We start from the raw sequence: 14,055 nt of genomic DNA on the forward strand, positions 1-14,055 counted from the left end.
CCCTGGGCTCTTTCCCCCTTTCTTTCGCCTTCATTTAGAACTGTGACCTTCATTGTTAATTAAATGGCAGTTTTCTCAAGCCAGTGATTGAATTACCTCCTAACACCTGCCTAGAGAGCACAGCTGCTGATCAGAATAAACGATGGGCCCTGCGTTATTTTTACAACAAGTGATTTGATCCCCGAGATTCTGATCCAATCAAAGGGAGGATAAATTAGCCGGTGATTGGATTAAGGAGAAAAACACTGTCTTGTGAGGGGCGGGGGGGCCTGTTCTGTGGGGCTACCCTTTTCTATATGGCTGTGAGCAGCTCCTGATTGCTTTTCTAGATTTTATTTATTTATTTATTTATTTATTTATTTATTTATTTATTAAGGAAATAAAATGGCATTTTCATAAGGCACTGTCTCTGAGAGTTTGCTTGGATCAGAGGTGTGGAACCTCAGTCCCTGGGGGCCAAATGCAGCCCTTCAGGGCTCTCTGACTGGTCCTCAGCACCAAAACCCTCTTTAAAACTTACTGCCAATTGGAATCTTTTCATCCAACCTATCTCAATGGGGGCAGCTATGAGGATAAAATGGAGATGACAGAGAAAAGCAAATTTCAACTAGTCATCCTGTTCATACAAAGTTTATCTGCTTGCCTTGTGCAAAGGAGCTCCCCTTCCCTCTCCTTTCTCAATGTGTCCCCCCCCATCTTGTCTGGGTTTTCTTGCAACCCACCCCCCTCCAAGCAGGGGCACAGGGCGAGGAAAGGGAGGGAAAGTTCTGTCGAGCAAGCAGAATTCCTTGCAGGAAGGGGATAACTTGTTAGGGAATCACTCTGCAAAGAGACAAGTAAAAGTTTCTTGAAGGTTCTAGAGAAAAGGAACAACATGCATAATTGTAAAGGTGTGAAACCCCAATGGAAATAGTTTTTTCCCCCAAAATGAAGGGGATAGTTCAGAGCCTGTGAATCCAGAATCATATCATTCTGTTTTTGGAAGTTTATTGTATATTTCACAATGGAGCAGACCAGTTTTGTTATTTTGTTGGAATTCTGAGTAGACTTGTAAGTAATCCCACTGAAAATACATGGAAAGGACTAAAATGCAATTTTTCGTTATTTACAAAATACACTTGACTATTGTTTAAAATCATCATCTTCAGGATCAGAAGTTCATTCGTTGATAGTGGTTGGGCAAATCTACCAGACAGAAAATCAGTGTCTGGGATGGTGTTTCAGTTTGGTAATTCTTTGGTGGGATGGAAGTCCAGGAAACAAGGGATTGTAGCCACTTCCTCCACGGAAGCTGAATATAGTGCTCTATCAGACTTATGTAATGAATTGAGGTACTATGTACAGATTCTCAATGACATGTAGGTGTAAAATGTAATTATCCAGTACAAGTATGGGAGGATAATCAGGCAGTCGTTGCAATGGTGGAGTTTGAATTGTTTAAAGGTAGAACAAAACACGTGGAGATTAAATATCAAAACGTAAAAGAAAATGCGAAGCAAAATCTGATAAAGCTGCAATATTGTAAAATCAGGCAAAATGTGGCAGATGTATTTACAAAATTGCTTATGTTCGAAAGACACGCACAACTAGTTGAGAAGTTGGGAATTGTGTTGCATGATGTGTGAATACTTTGTATGTGTTCATAATACTGTTTTGTTTCTGTGCGACTGAAAGGGGGTATAAGGGAATCATTCTGCAAGGAGTTTCTAGAAGGTTCCAGAGTTTTTCTTTTAAATTTGGGAGTGGCACTCTGAAATTAGTGTCAGCTGGAAGTGCTAATAAAAAGAAGACCACTCCGCTCCGTGTTTGCAGACACCTAATAACAAACGTATGTCAGAAGAGTGTTGCCTGACAACGTGCTGGAGATAAGACTTTTGTTTGACTGTTTGTGTTAACAGTCGAAAGATTTCCTTTGCAACCTTAATGCATGTAACTGGTCTGGGAATAAAATCTTTTGACAGAGACTTCACAGTTTGGTGAGTCATTTTTCATCATTGTACCGTGTGAGAGAGAAAGAAGATAAACTCTGCTTAAACAGTTTAAAAGAGGTTTTACCTAGTCACCAGTATCTGCACAGCGAAAGTGTGTGGATGGTAACCTCTAATATAACTTTGTTCAATACAACCCTTGTGCCATGAGCTCCTTGAAAGAAGGGTAGAATAAAAACACAATAGATGTATTTTTTTTTTTAATGCTCTGCAGAGGTGGGTGAGCTGAGATGGTGAGTTAAGGGAGGGTGGGAGGGAATTCCAGCTGCTTAATTGCTGCGCGTCAAGCCGTGATTGAAAACACAGGAACAGGGCCAATGATAAAGGCTTCTGGTTGCTTGAGAGCAGCCTGGGAAGGAGCCTAGCACTGCTCATCTGTCAATTTCAATATACAATGGTACCTCTGGTTAAGTACTTAATTCGTTCCGGAGGTCCGTTCTTAACCTGAAACTGTTCTTAACCTGAAGCACCACTTTAGCTAATGGGGCCTCCCGCTGCCGCTGCGCTGCCAGAGCACAATTTCTGTTCTTATCCTGAAGCAAAGTTCTTAACCTGAAGCGTTACTTCTGGGTTAGCGGAGTTAGTGGCAGAGGAAGGCTAAGCGCTACCCGGGGTGGCGAAAGAAAACGGCCCAGGGGCAGGACGTCGTGCGGCTTTTAAGCCGCAAAGCAAAAAGGCGGCTCATGGGGCTGCCAAGCACTATCAGCACTCCGGACAGGCGCACTCCGTCATCGGGCAGTGCGCTGCTGCTCCCGGGGTGATGGAGGGAGCGGCGGCGCATGGAGGTGACAAGCGGCGGCCCCTCCCGCCACTCCCCCCACACCGCTGGTCACCCTGGGAGCAGCAGCGCTGCACGGACGGGGTGCTCGCTCGGCTGTGCGCTGCTGCTCCCGGGGTGACAGAGGGAGTGGCGGGAGGGATCGCCGCTTGTCACCCCCCTCCCCTGTCACCCGGGGTGTACCGCCCCTACTGCCCCCCCAGCGACGCCCCTGAGCGGAGTATGTAACCTGAAGCGTCCGTAACCTGAAGCGTATGTAACCCGAGGTACCACTGTAGCTTCCAAGTGGTTAGCTGGTCACCTCTGTTTTTCTTCTCTATCTGCAGGGCGTACAAAACTTCCCAACCGTAAGTCAAACTGTGGTGCATCTAGCTTGGTACTGCAGACTCCAGCCTTCCCTCTCCAGACACTTTGGACAACAGTCATCACCATCCCTCACCATTAGCCATGCTGGCTGGGGCTGATGGGAGTTGAAATTCAAAACATCTGGTTGGAGAAGACTGGTCTACTTCAGGGTCCTTGCTCCAGGGTCTTAGGCTGGTGGGGCAGTGCCCCAATTCCCCCTAATGAGCCAAACTCCACTGCCATGTGAATATTCCCTGTTTCTTGATGGACCTTTTATTCCCTGTCCTCCCCTTTGGTATTGTGGAATTGACAGGGTTGCCAAGTGCCAACCTCTGCAACCAAAAGGTGGAGAGCAGTTAAGGATCGCTGCTGCGCTTGCTCTCTCCCGCTTTGCCAGTTCCTTCGCCTACCGCCCTCCTCTTGCAGCTGTGCTCATGAGGATGCTGTAGCTTTCATCCCACAGCAGGCAGGAAGGGAAGGGAAGGGCTGCTGAAGTTGAAGGGCAGGGTGTAGAACGGCTAGATCCAGATAGCCACAGTGAGGCTATCTGGGTTGATATCTGCTGGTCCTAATGCAGGAGACTCTGTGGCCTTCCAGATGTTGCTGGATTCCAGCACCCATCAGCCTCAGCCAGCAATGCCAATGGTCAGGAATGATAGGAGCTGCAGTCATTCTGGGCACATCAGGCAATGTTCAGCCTATGTCACTTTTGTATGTGTTCATTCATTGAGCCATCCCATTTCTGCATTAATCTGCAATTCCCCCCCCTCCCCCAGTATCTGCATGAAAATGAAGATCTAAGTAAAACTTCCATGTGCATTTCAATGTATTTTTCTCATAAAATATATTTCTCTCTCTCAAAATTTCTGAACTTTCTGTCTGTCTGACTATCTATCTATCTATCTATCATCTGTCAAACTGCATCAAGGAAGCACAAAAGCCCGTGAGTAACTAAATTCCAATCTACAAATTAATCCAGGATATGTGGGTCTGGTCATTTTGTATCAAAATACAAATATTCCTAATATGTTCTCTCTATGACTGTGCACAAACCACAAAATATTTAAAGAACTGCAGTTTACCTCTCGGAGAGCTACAATCCCCAGCACCCTTAACAGTTCCCAGGTCTCTCTTTTTTTGAGGAACCATGTGGTTTAAATATATGGTGCATACTCAGCAATGCCCTTGAATTCCCAGACACTGTCTCAGATGCTTTATGGTGAGGAGAAACTTCAGCAAACTTCTTCCCATGCGAGATACCACAGGAGTAGAAGTTTAAGGACAAGGGCAAAAGTGTGGATGTCTTCTGCATAGCCCTCTGGCTGAGCACAGGGAACACCTAAACCAATCCCCCATCATAGAATCGTAGAGTTGGAAGGGACCCTGAGGATCATCTAGTCCAACCCCCCTGCAATGCAGGAATATGCAGCTGTCCCATAAGGGGATCGAACCTGCAACCTTGGCATTATCAGCACCACTCTCTAACCCACCGATTTGGTCATTTGCCCAGCACTTACCGGCATGGTCTGACTGCCGTGGAGACTACTGATAGCGGCTTGCGCCTCTGCATGACTCCCGTATTTGACAAAGGCACATCCTAAGAGGAAAGTATCAATGGTCAGCTCAGAGGCATATCCAAAAACAAAACAAAACCCAGAGTGGATCTCCATATTTGCAAAGCCAGTCAAGGTGGGGAAATGCAAGCGGTAGCCAGAAGCCTGGCTGATCTAGGATTCTTTCTCCCCACTGTAAGTCAATGCATGCCTTTTATTGCAGGACCAGGTCACATTTTGCTTTTTGGTAACTTGGCTTGAATGGCACCCCATGTTCCACTAGCAAAAGACAAGCATAGCGCTGTCACTTGAGAATGGCGTGCACATGCCTAAGTGGCCAGATTTGCCCCTAATAAACGGGGAGAGAGGCTGCTTCTTCCTGTGTGTGTTTCAGGGTTGCAAAAGGTAAAGGTAAAGGGACCCCTGACCATCAGGTCCAGTCGTGTCCGACTCTGGGGTTGCGGCGCTCATCTCGCTCTATAGGCCAAGGGAGCCGGCGTTTGTCCACAGACATGTGGCCAGCATGACAAAGCCGCTTCTGGCGAACCAGAGCAGCACACGGAAACGCTGTTTACCTTCCCGCTGGAGCGGTCCCTATTTATCTACTTGCACTTTGATGTGCTTTCGAACTGCTAGGTGGGCAGGAGCTGGGAGCGAGCAACGGGAGCTCACCCCGTCACAGGGATTCGAACTGCCGACCTTCTGATCAGCAAGCCCTAGACTCTGTGGTTTAACCCACAGCACCACCTGGGTCCCGCCAGGGTTGCAAAGGGTTGTTTCAAATCATTAAATTTTGGGCCGATGCGTCTCCCCACCCCACCCAATAAAAGGACTCGGTGTGACTCTCAGCAATTAAAATGTACAAAAGTTTAAAACAAGAGGCAATTCAACAGCAATATCCATAATAAACGAAAACCGATACAAAGGGGGCAATTCACAACAGACAACACAGATCGTGTATTTTGTTTTTACAGCTCTGTCGAGTGCCTGTTTGCTGAGAAATAAGGTTCACTACGCCTGGTGGGGCTTAGTCCAGGTAAATGTGCATAGGACTGCAACCTTTAAATCAGTAGGTTTTCTTAAGAATAAGAATAATAAATAATTTCAGACCCACCCTTCACTGTAGGTCCCACAAAGTGAAAATGCAATGTTAAAATAGGTTTAAACGCCTGACAATAGATGTCAAAACCAGGGTAAAAGGACTGCAATACCTGAAGGACTGCCTCTCTCCATATGAACCTGCCCAGACCTTGTGATCATCATCTGAGGCCCTTCTTCGTGTGCTCCTCTACGTGAGATCCAGAGGCTGGCAACACAAGAACGGGGCCTTCTCTGCAGTGGCTCCCCATTTGTGGAATGTTATTCCCTGGAAGTTTCACCTGGTGCCTTCATTATATGTTTTTAGGCAGCAGGCAAAAAACATTCCTCTTCAACCAGGCCTTTGGCTGATTAATATTCCACAGCCTTTTAAATGTGTCTATGGGAAGGGGGGGGGTATTGTTTTGCTGTTTAGTTTTAATCCTTTACTTGTTTTATTCTGCATCTTATTCTGTGAACCACCCTGAGTTCATATGATGAAGGGAGGAATAATAATAATAATAATAATAATAATAATAATAATAATAATATAATTAATAGGTGCTCAGAAGGATTGGAGAATATTACTGTATTACTAGCAAGTATCAGGCAATGGGAAAGTAGCATAGGGAATATGTGCCAAAGCAGAAGGCAAGTCCAGACCCAGATTGGAACAGGTAGATCCCAGAGTTCGGACCCACTTCTTTTGGCCACCCCTCTGTATTATTATTTATATCCTGGCAAAATAATAGCTGGCAGAGATATGCTTGCGTGGCAGACCTTGCAGGGAGGATCTCGATCTCAGCCCTGAATAACTCGCACCCCCCTTCCCTTTTACAAAGTTGTACCTTATACTGGTCCATTTAGCTTAGTTTTGTCTGCACTGACCGGCAGACGTTCTGCAGGATTTCAGACTTCACCCGCAGATGCCAGCAGGGATTGAACCTGGGAACGTCTGCCTGCAGAGCACAGATGCTCTACTATTGAGCTTCGGCCCTTCCCCATAGTAGGAGAGAGAGAGCTGCCCCACCCCTTTCCGGTGTTGCCGATGTCATTCTCCCCCACGGCTTGCTCCTCACCTTTACTGGCTCCATCGGGGCCTCTGAGGATGGTGCATTCTTCGATCTGGCCAAAGGGCTCAAAGAGTCGCCGGACGTCATCCTCACTCTGTTGCTTCCCCAGCATGCCCACAAAAAGCTTCCTGTCTTCTAAAAACAAACCAATCCTCATTAGCAAGAGCCACGTAAAGCCACACGCGATTAGTAGGGCAGAACGGGAGCACAGGTGGGGTCTTATTGACTTGGTGGCTGGTCCAGGCCAGGACTTGTACGACAACTATGAACCCTTGCAGGGACTTGCTGGATGGGCTAATGGCCTTTGTGTCTGGGCTGCTGTTCTGAATCACACTTACTTGCGTTGAACTCAATGGGATGTATTTCTGAGTACATCGGGACATAAGAACAACCCTGACCCAAAATCAGGGGTTGAGGACTTCCGGTTAGGTGCCGAGTCAATGGCGGACGGGAGTCCGACGGCTCCGTCCTCCGTTAGGCGATAGGGAGCTCCGTGCCTGCGCCACGGGTCCCTTAAAGCCACGGGAAGAGCGTCCCGTGGACCGACAGCTTCGTGGGTCCCAGACGTGCTGTCTTCGCTCCCGATTTACCCTCGTAAGGGGGAGAATCGGGTGAGCGGAGCTCCAGCACGGGACTGAAGAAGCGGCTGCCTGCGGAGGATCAAAGCAGCGATCCCGCCAGACCTGAGCACCCGGCACTTCCTACATAGAAACTTCCAAAGAAACTCTGTAAGTCAAAATTTTGGATTATTTCACAAGTTTAAAGAGCACTGCTTGCAGAGGAAACTCTAAAAGGAAGCCTGTTCCCTTTGAACTGTTTGCGCGAGCTTGGTAGCGCTAAAGGATCAAAGCCGCGGCTAACGGGAAAGTTTTGCGAACTCTGCCAAACTTTTTAAAAGTGATTTAAAAGTTGTTTAAAGTTTGTTTAAAGTTTCAAAAACAGTTGATATGGCAAAAGAAGAAGCCCCTCACCCTCTGGATTAGGATTCCGGGTCAGTAGCGGGCTGGGTTATATTGTTGCCATTTTTCCTTTGTTGGAGTTCCAGTGTTACAGTGACTGTTTACCAGTGGAGATACTTTGACTCTTTTACAGCCAGATACAAGTTACTTTAAAGACTTGGTGGTTACACTGCAAGTGAGAAAACAGCTACTGGCTTGGGCTATTTAAAATAGACTCTTCTTGGCTTTAAGGAATTTATAATTCTGAAAAATCTGAACTCTTTGCCTAAAAGTTGGATTAATGGACTATTGTGGACTCCTGGCTCAGCAGCCTCTTTGTTCTCAGAAGGCTAGCTGCAGGCCACCTGGTGTTTACTTTTGGGACTGTTGGTCTTCTGCTGTGAATGTCTGAGATTGTTACTATAGCAACTGGAGTGACCTTGAGATTACAGTTACAGAGCCCACAAGGAATGGAACTTAGATCTAAAGGAACTGGCTCTGAAAAAAGGAAAGGCTCTGTTTCCTTAACTCTTCAGGAACAAATGGAGAAACTGGCTGCAAGTGTTGCAGAAATTGCAGAAGGCCTAAAAAGTGTCACCGAAGGGTTGAAGCAAACACAAGAATCGGTTAATGCTATTGGTGCATCAGTGAATACAACAGTCAACTCTGCAATAGAAAAGCTTCAAGTGGATATTAAGGCTGATATTAAAGCCTCCACCCAAACGTTAGAAAAATCGATTGGCCAAATTGAGGAAAACGTAAGAAAGAACAGAGACGAAATTAATAAAATTGGGCAGGAGGTGACCACGTTAAAAAAAGACTCGGAGGAAATTAAAGTGGTCAGAGAAAAAATAAAAAAGGTGGAGGAAAAATTGGACAATTTAGATTTGGAGCAGATCGAAAATATTGGAACACGACAGAGGACTGTGGAAGAGTCTCTTGCTTTTTTGCAACTACATCAGAGAGAAGGAAACCTAAGAATAAGGGGTCTTCCAGAATTGGAGGGGGAAGACCTGAAAGCCTTTATTGTGAAACTATTCTCGACTTTTTGGGAGTTGGAAGAGGTGAACGTCTCAGCACGCATAGTGAAGGCCTTCAGATTCGGACCAAGAGGTTCCAGAGGAAAGAAAAGCACTAAAACAGTCAGTGACTGTTTGATTGTGCTACACGATAGGCACGACAGAGACTATTTTCTGGATTTACACTATAGAAACAACCTGGTGGTACAGCAGAATAAAGTAATTTTTTACAAGGATATCCCCAGATTCTTTTTAGATAAAAGAGCTCCCTATAACGACCTGGTGACGGAGCTAAGAAGAAGAAAAATCTCCTTCAGTTGGGAATTTCCAGAAGGCCTGGCATTCACGTTTGAAGGGAAAAAGATAAGAATAAGGTCCTTGGCGGATAAGCAAAAGTTTCTGGACAAGCATCTGGAACATTTCAAAGGAACTCCATTGGATCCAGCACAGCTCTACAAGTTTCCAGAAGTATTCCCACCACCGCCGGGACCACCAGGACCAAGCCAAGATCCAGAACAAGATAAGAAAGGACAGGCAACTGGAGGAGAGGAATAAACAAAGAAATGGCGCTCAAGTTAATGACTTGGAATGTTCGGGGATTAAACCAGAGACCAAAGAGACGCAGAGTGTTTTACAGCATAGAAAAGAAGAATTTGGATATAATATGTCTACAGGAAACCCACATAGTTCGGCGTCACAGAAGATTGTTACAGAACAAAAAATTAGGCCAAGAATTCATATCATCGGATAAGGTCAAGAAGAGAGGAGTAGTGATTTATGCAAAGGAGAAATATAGCCCAAGACAGCTATTTAAAGATGAAGAAGGGAGATACATCGCAATTGAAATTAATGTACAAGGCGAAAAATTTTTAATCCTGGGACTCTATGCACCAAATGATGGAAAGTCGATTTTTTATAAAAAAATCCATGACTTGCTGTTGGATTATTTGGACTATAAGGTAGTTTGCCTTGGAGACTTTAATGGGGCAGTTTCCACATTAATGGACAGATCTCAAAGGACAAAATTAACAAACGACGGGAAACTCCCAAAGACTTTTTTTGAAATGGTGGACAATTTAAACTTGGTAGATTCTTGGAGATTAAAAAATCCCACAGAAACAGAGGCAACGTACTTCAGCGAATCTCAGCAGTCATGGTCGAGGATAGATTACATCTGGATCTCGAATGAATTGGCTCCAAAATTACAAAAAGCAGAAATTGGTCCTAAAACGCTTTCAGACCACAATCCGGTACAGGTAAACCTAAAAATGATTTCCAAGGATTCTTTTAGGTGGAGAATGGATGATGCATTGATGAGAGATACCAAGCTAGTAGAAAGAGCGGCGAAAAAGATGAAAGAATATTTTCAAATCAATTGGAACTCAGATGTGGAGAAAAGGACTGCCTGGGATGCAAGTAAGGCGGTAATGAGAGGATTCCTCATTAGTGAAAAGGCAAAAAAGAAGAAACAACAAAGTGCAGAGATGGAGAGACTGTTGAAATTAATCAAAGAAAAGGAAAAAGAACTAAGAGGACATCCCAGATGTGTTAAAATTCAAAAAGAAATCAAATACTTGCAATCCCAATATGCTAATATCATGAATCAAGATATCGAATGGAAAGTGAAATTGATGAAACAAAGAACATTTGAATCTGCAAATAAATGTGGAAAACTACTAGCTTGGCAATTAAAGAAAAGACAAAAGGCAAATGTCATCAGTAAATTGGTAGTAAATGGAAAAAATGTAGAGAAACCGGAGGAAATCAGATGGTGTTTCCAGAGATTCTATAAACAACTGTACAAGGAGGAGAAGATAGATGACGCAGAGATAGACCGATTTCTGGAGAAGAATGGACTGCAAAAGGTCCCAGAGGAAAAACTAATAACTCTCAACCACCCAATAACGACACAAGAAATAGAAGATGCAATAAACAACATGCAACTGGGGAAGGCTCCAGGACCGGATGGATTAACAGCAAAATATTACAAGACATTGAAAGATTGGCTATCACAGCCATTAAGAGAAATTTGCAATAGAATACTAGAAGGAGATAGGGCACCAGAGACGTGGAAAGAAGCCTTTATCACACTGATTTTAAAACCAGATACTGACAAGACTCTAATGAAAAACTATCGTCCAATATCCCTTTTGAATGTGGATTATAAAATCTTTGCAAATGTTTTGGCAAAAAGGTTGAAAAGAGTGTTGAAAGATTATATACATAGAGACCAAGCAGGTTTCTTGCCAGGAAGGCAAATAAGTAATAATACGAGGATTATTGTGGACATTTTAGAAAAACTGGAGAGAGACATAAACACAGACGCAGCACTATTGTTTGTTGATGCAGAGAAAGCTTTTGATAAAGTATCCTGGATATTTATGAAAAAGAATTTGGAAAAAATGGGAGTTGGAGAAAAATTTTTAAATGGCATAAAGGCCATTTATACAGAACAAAGAGCAAAAGTTATTGTAAACAGTGTGATATCGGAGGAGATCGAAGTAGAGAAAGGAACAAGACAAGGGTGCCCTATCTCCCCTTTACTTTTTATTACGGTCCTGGAAGTCCTTCTGAATATGATTCGGAAAGATAAACAGACAAAAGGAATTAAAGTGGGAGAGAAGGAATACAAATTACGTGCCTTCGCGGACGATCTGATGCTATCCCTGCAAGAACCAGAAGGCAGTGTCCCCAGAGCCTTGGAATTAATTGAACAATTTGGACTTGTAGCTGGCTTTAAACTAAATAAGCAGAAAACCAAAGTTTTAGGTAAAAATATGAGTGCAGAACAGATCCAAAGAATTCAAGAAGCCACAGGCCTCAATTTTGTCAAATCCGTAAAATATCTAGGTATCAATCTCACAAGTAAGAACTTGAACCTGTATAAGGACAATTATGAAAAACTGTGGATGGAGATAAAAAAAGACATGGAGATTTGGACAAGACTCAAATTGTCGTTAATGGGAAGAATAGCAGTGGTTAAAATGAATGTCCTACCAAGGATGCTGTTTTTATTCCAAGCCATACCAATTTTGGACAAATTAGACTGTTTCAAAAAATGGCAAAAGGACCTATCGAAATTTATATGGCAGGGCAAAAAGCCAAGAATAAAATTTAAGATTTTAACAGACTCTAAAGATAGAGGAGGCTTTGCCCTGCCGGACTTAAGGCTTTATTTTGAAGCTGCGGCCTTTTGCTGGTTAAAGGATTGGTTTAAACTAGAGAACGTTGATGTGTTGGACTTGGAGGGACACGATAATATGTTTGGTTGGCATGCATACCTTTGGTATGACAAGGCTAAAATCCACAGAACTTTTAAGTCTCATATTGTGAGAAAATCCCTATATCAGGTTTGGACTAGATATAAAGACTTGTTTGAGAGAAAGACTCCTAGATGGATCTCTCCAGTGGAGGCCAAGGCATATAAGAGACCGAATATGTCTGCAAACTGGTTAAGATATATGGACATATTGCAGCAGGAAGGGGACTCTTTTAAGCTAAAAAGCTATGATCAAGTAAAAAGTCAGGTCCCCGACTGGCTGCACTATTATCAGGTTTATGAAACATTTAAAATGGACAAAAAAATTGGTTTTCAAGTAGAAAAATCAAAACTGGAAACAGAACTGATAGAATCGAACTTTAAAAACCTTTCCAAAATGTATAATCTTTTGCTAGAGTGGCATACAAAAGACGAACTGGTTAAATCTTCAATGATAGATTGGGCAAAAGATGTCGGACATAATATTATGATGGATGACTGGGAGAGATTGTGGCAAAAAGGTATCAAATTTACTGCTTGTCATGGTCTAAGAGAAAATATAATGAAAATGGTTTATAGATGGTACTTGACACCAGTTAAGATTGCTAAGATGAACACCAAAATGTCAGATGTATGTTGGAAATGTAAACATGCGAAAGGTACCTTTTTTCATATGTGGTGGTTGTGCCCAGTGGTAAGTGCCTTCTGGGACAAGATTTATAATGAGCTTAAGAAGGTAATGAAAGTTACCTTTTGTAAGAAACCAGAGGCATTTCTCCTGAGCATAACTAATGAAGAGATACCCAGTCAGGATAGAGTGTTTTTTATGTATGCCACAACAGCAGCCAGAATTTTATTGGCAAGAACATGGAAAGGTGAAGAGATACCAACGGTGGAGGAATGGCAGATGAAGATGATGGAATATATGGAACTCGCTGAACTGACCGTCAGAATCCGAGACCAGAGGGAGGGGAAGGCGTCGCAGGAGTGGAAAAAATTCAAAGACTATTTGGTTAAATCAGTTAAACTGAATATTTGAGCAGAATTAAACAGAACATCGGCTTTGGTAGATATGTGTTAGATATGAATGGTAAGGGGAATTGTTGTTATGTGAAAGATGTATATGTCAAAATATGTTAAGATAGGCTGTTAAGATAAGATACATAGTGATTGAGATATTTGACTAAGTGAAAGTTAAGTATATTAAAATTTGGGCAAAAGTGAATTGAATAATATATAAAGCTACCTTGAAGAAGTATATGTTTTCTGAAGACAGTGGAGGGAACGGGGGAAGTCCCCAAACAGAGAAGTTAGAAACAAGAAACATTCAAAGAAAGATATTGGTTAAGGTTTGTATATGTAATCTTTATGTTTTTATTGTTGTTATTGTTTTCAATGTTGATTATGTTTATTGTTTATTGTTGATTTTGTTCAATGTTTATTGTGTTTTTTATTGATGTTTATGCTATGTGTTGTTGTTATATTTTGTTTTCTTTTTTCTATTGGAAAATAATAAAATCTTATAAAAAAAAAAAAAAAGAACAACCCTGACCCACCAAGCCTAGCAACCTGTTCTCAGCCTGCAAACACTGTGAATTTCTCACGAGTCCTGGAGAGGTGTCATGGGGGTGGGGTGTCTGACACAAAGAAGGGATGGGAGGGACTGTGAGGTGGGACCCAGCAGGATGGGAGAAGCATTGGTGGGACCCAAGGAAATGTCAAGAGTCCAGGGCTGGGGGGCAGGGGGATGACCTGGAAGATAGTGAGCTGGATCCTAAGGAGGGACCAAGTGGGATGTTCTAATCCAGCATCACGAGACACCCCAGCCCATTCCCCCCCTGTTGAGCAGCCACCTTTGGTGCCTTCTGCTATCAGTGATGAGCTTCCTTTGAAGAAGAAGGCTGCTGAGCATAAATCGGCTGAAACTTCGTCTCCAAGGAGACACAGATGCCAACGTTGGTGCAAGACCTTGTAAGCTCAACTCACCAAGAGGAATGCCCGTCTGCTTGCCCAGTTTGGGGACTC

The 14,055-nt window shown here is 43.4% G+C and overlaps 1 protein-coding gene across 10 annotated transcripts in view; it reads right to left on the reverse strand.

Moving 5' to 3' along the window:
* Positions 1-14,055, reverse strand: part of CELF6 (CUGBP Elav-like family member 6) — a 190,518-nt gene that overhangs the window by 28,655 nt on the left and 147,808 nt on the right. For 7 of the 10 annotated variants that reach the window (XR_004427740.1, XM_033167010.1, XM_033167009.1 and 4 more), the window contains 2 exons: positions 6,821-6,949; positions 4,629-4,708 (listed from right to left, as the gene is read on the reverse strand). Coding sequence is in view for 9 of the 10 variants with exons in the window: in XM_033167010.1 (XP_033022901.1) it covers positions 4,629-4,708; positions 6,821-6,949 (209 nt within the window). In the remaining variant the exon portion in view is untranslated. The remainder of the gene's footprint in view (positions 1-4,628; positions 4,709-6,820; positions 6,950-14,055) is intronic. The other 3 variants (XM_033167006.1, XM_033167013.1, XM_033167012.1) reach the window with 1 other exon arrangement.

Source organism: Lacerta agilis, chromosome 13 (genome assembly GCF_009819535.1).
Source record: "Lacerta agilis isolate rLacAgi1 chromosome 13, rLacAgi1.pri, whole genome shotgun sequence".
Classification (NCBI taxonomy): domain Eukaryota; kingdom Metazoa; phylum Chordata; class Lepidosauria; order Squamata; family Lacertidae; genus Lacerta; species Lacerta agilis.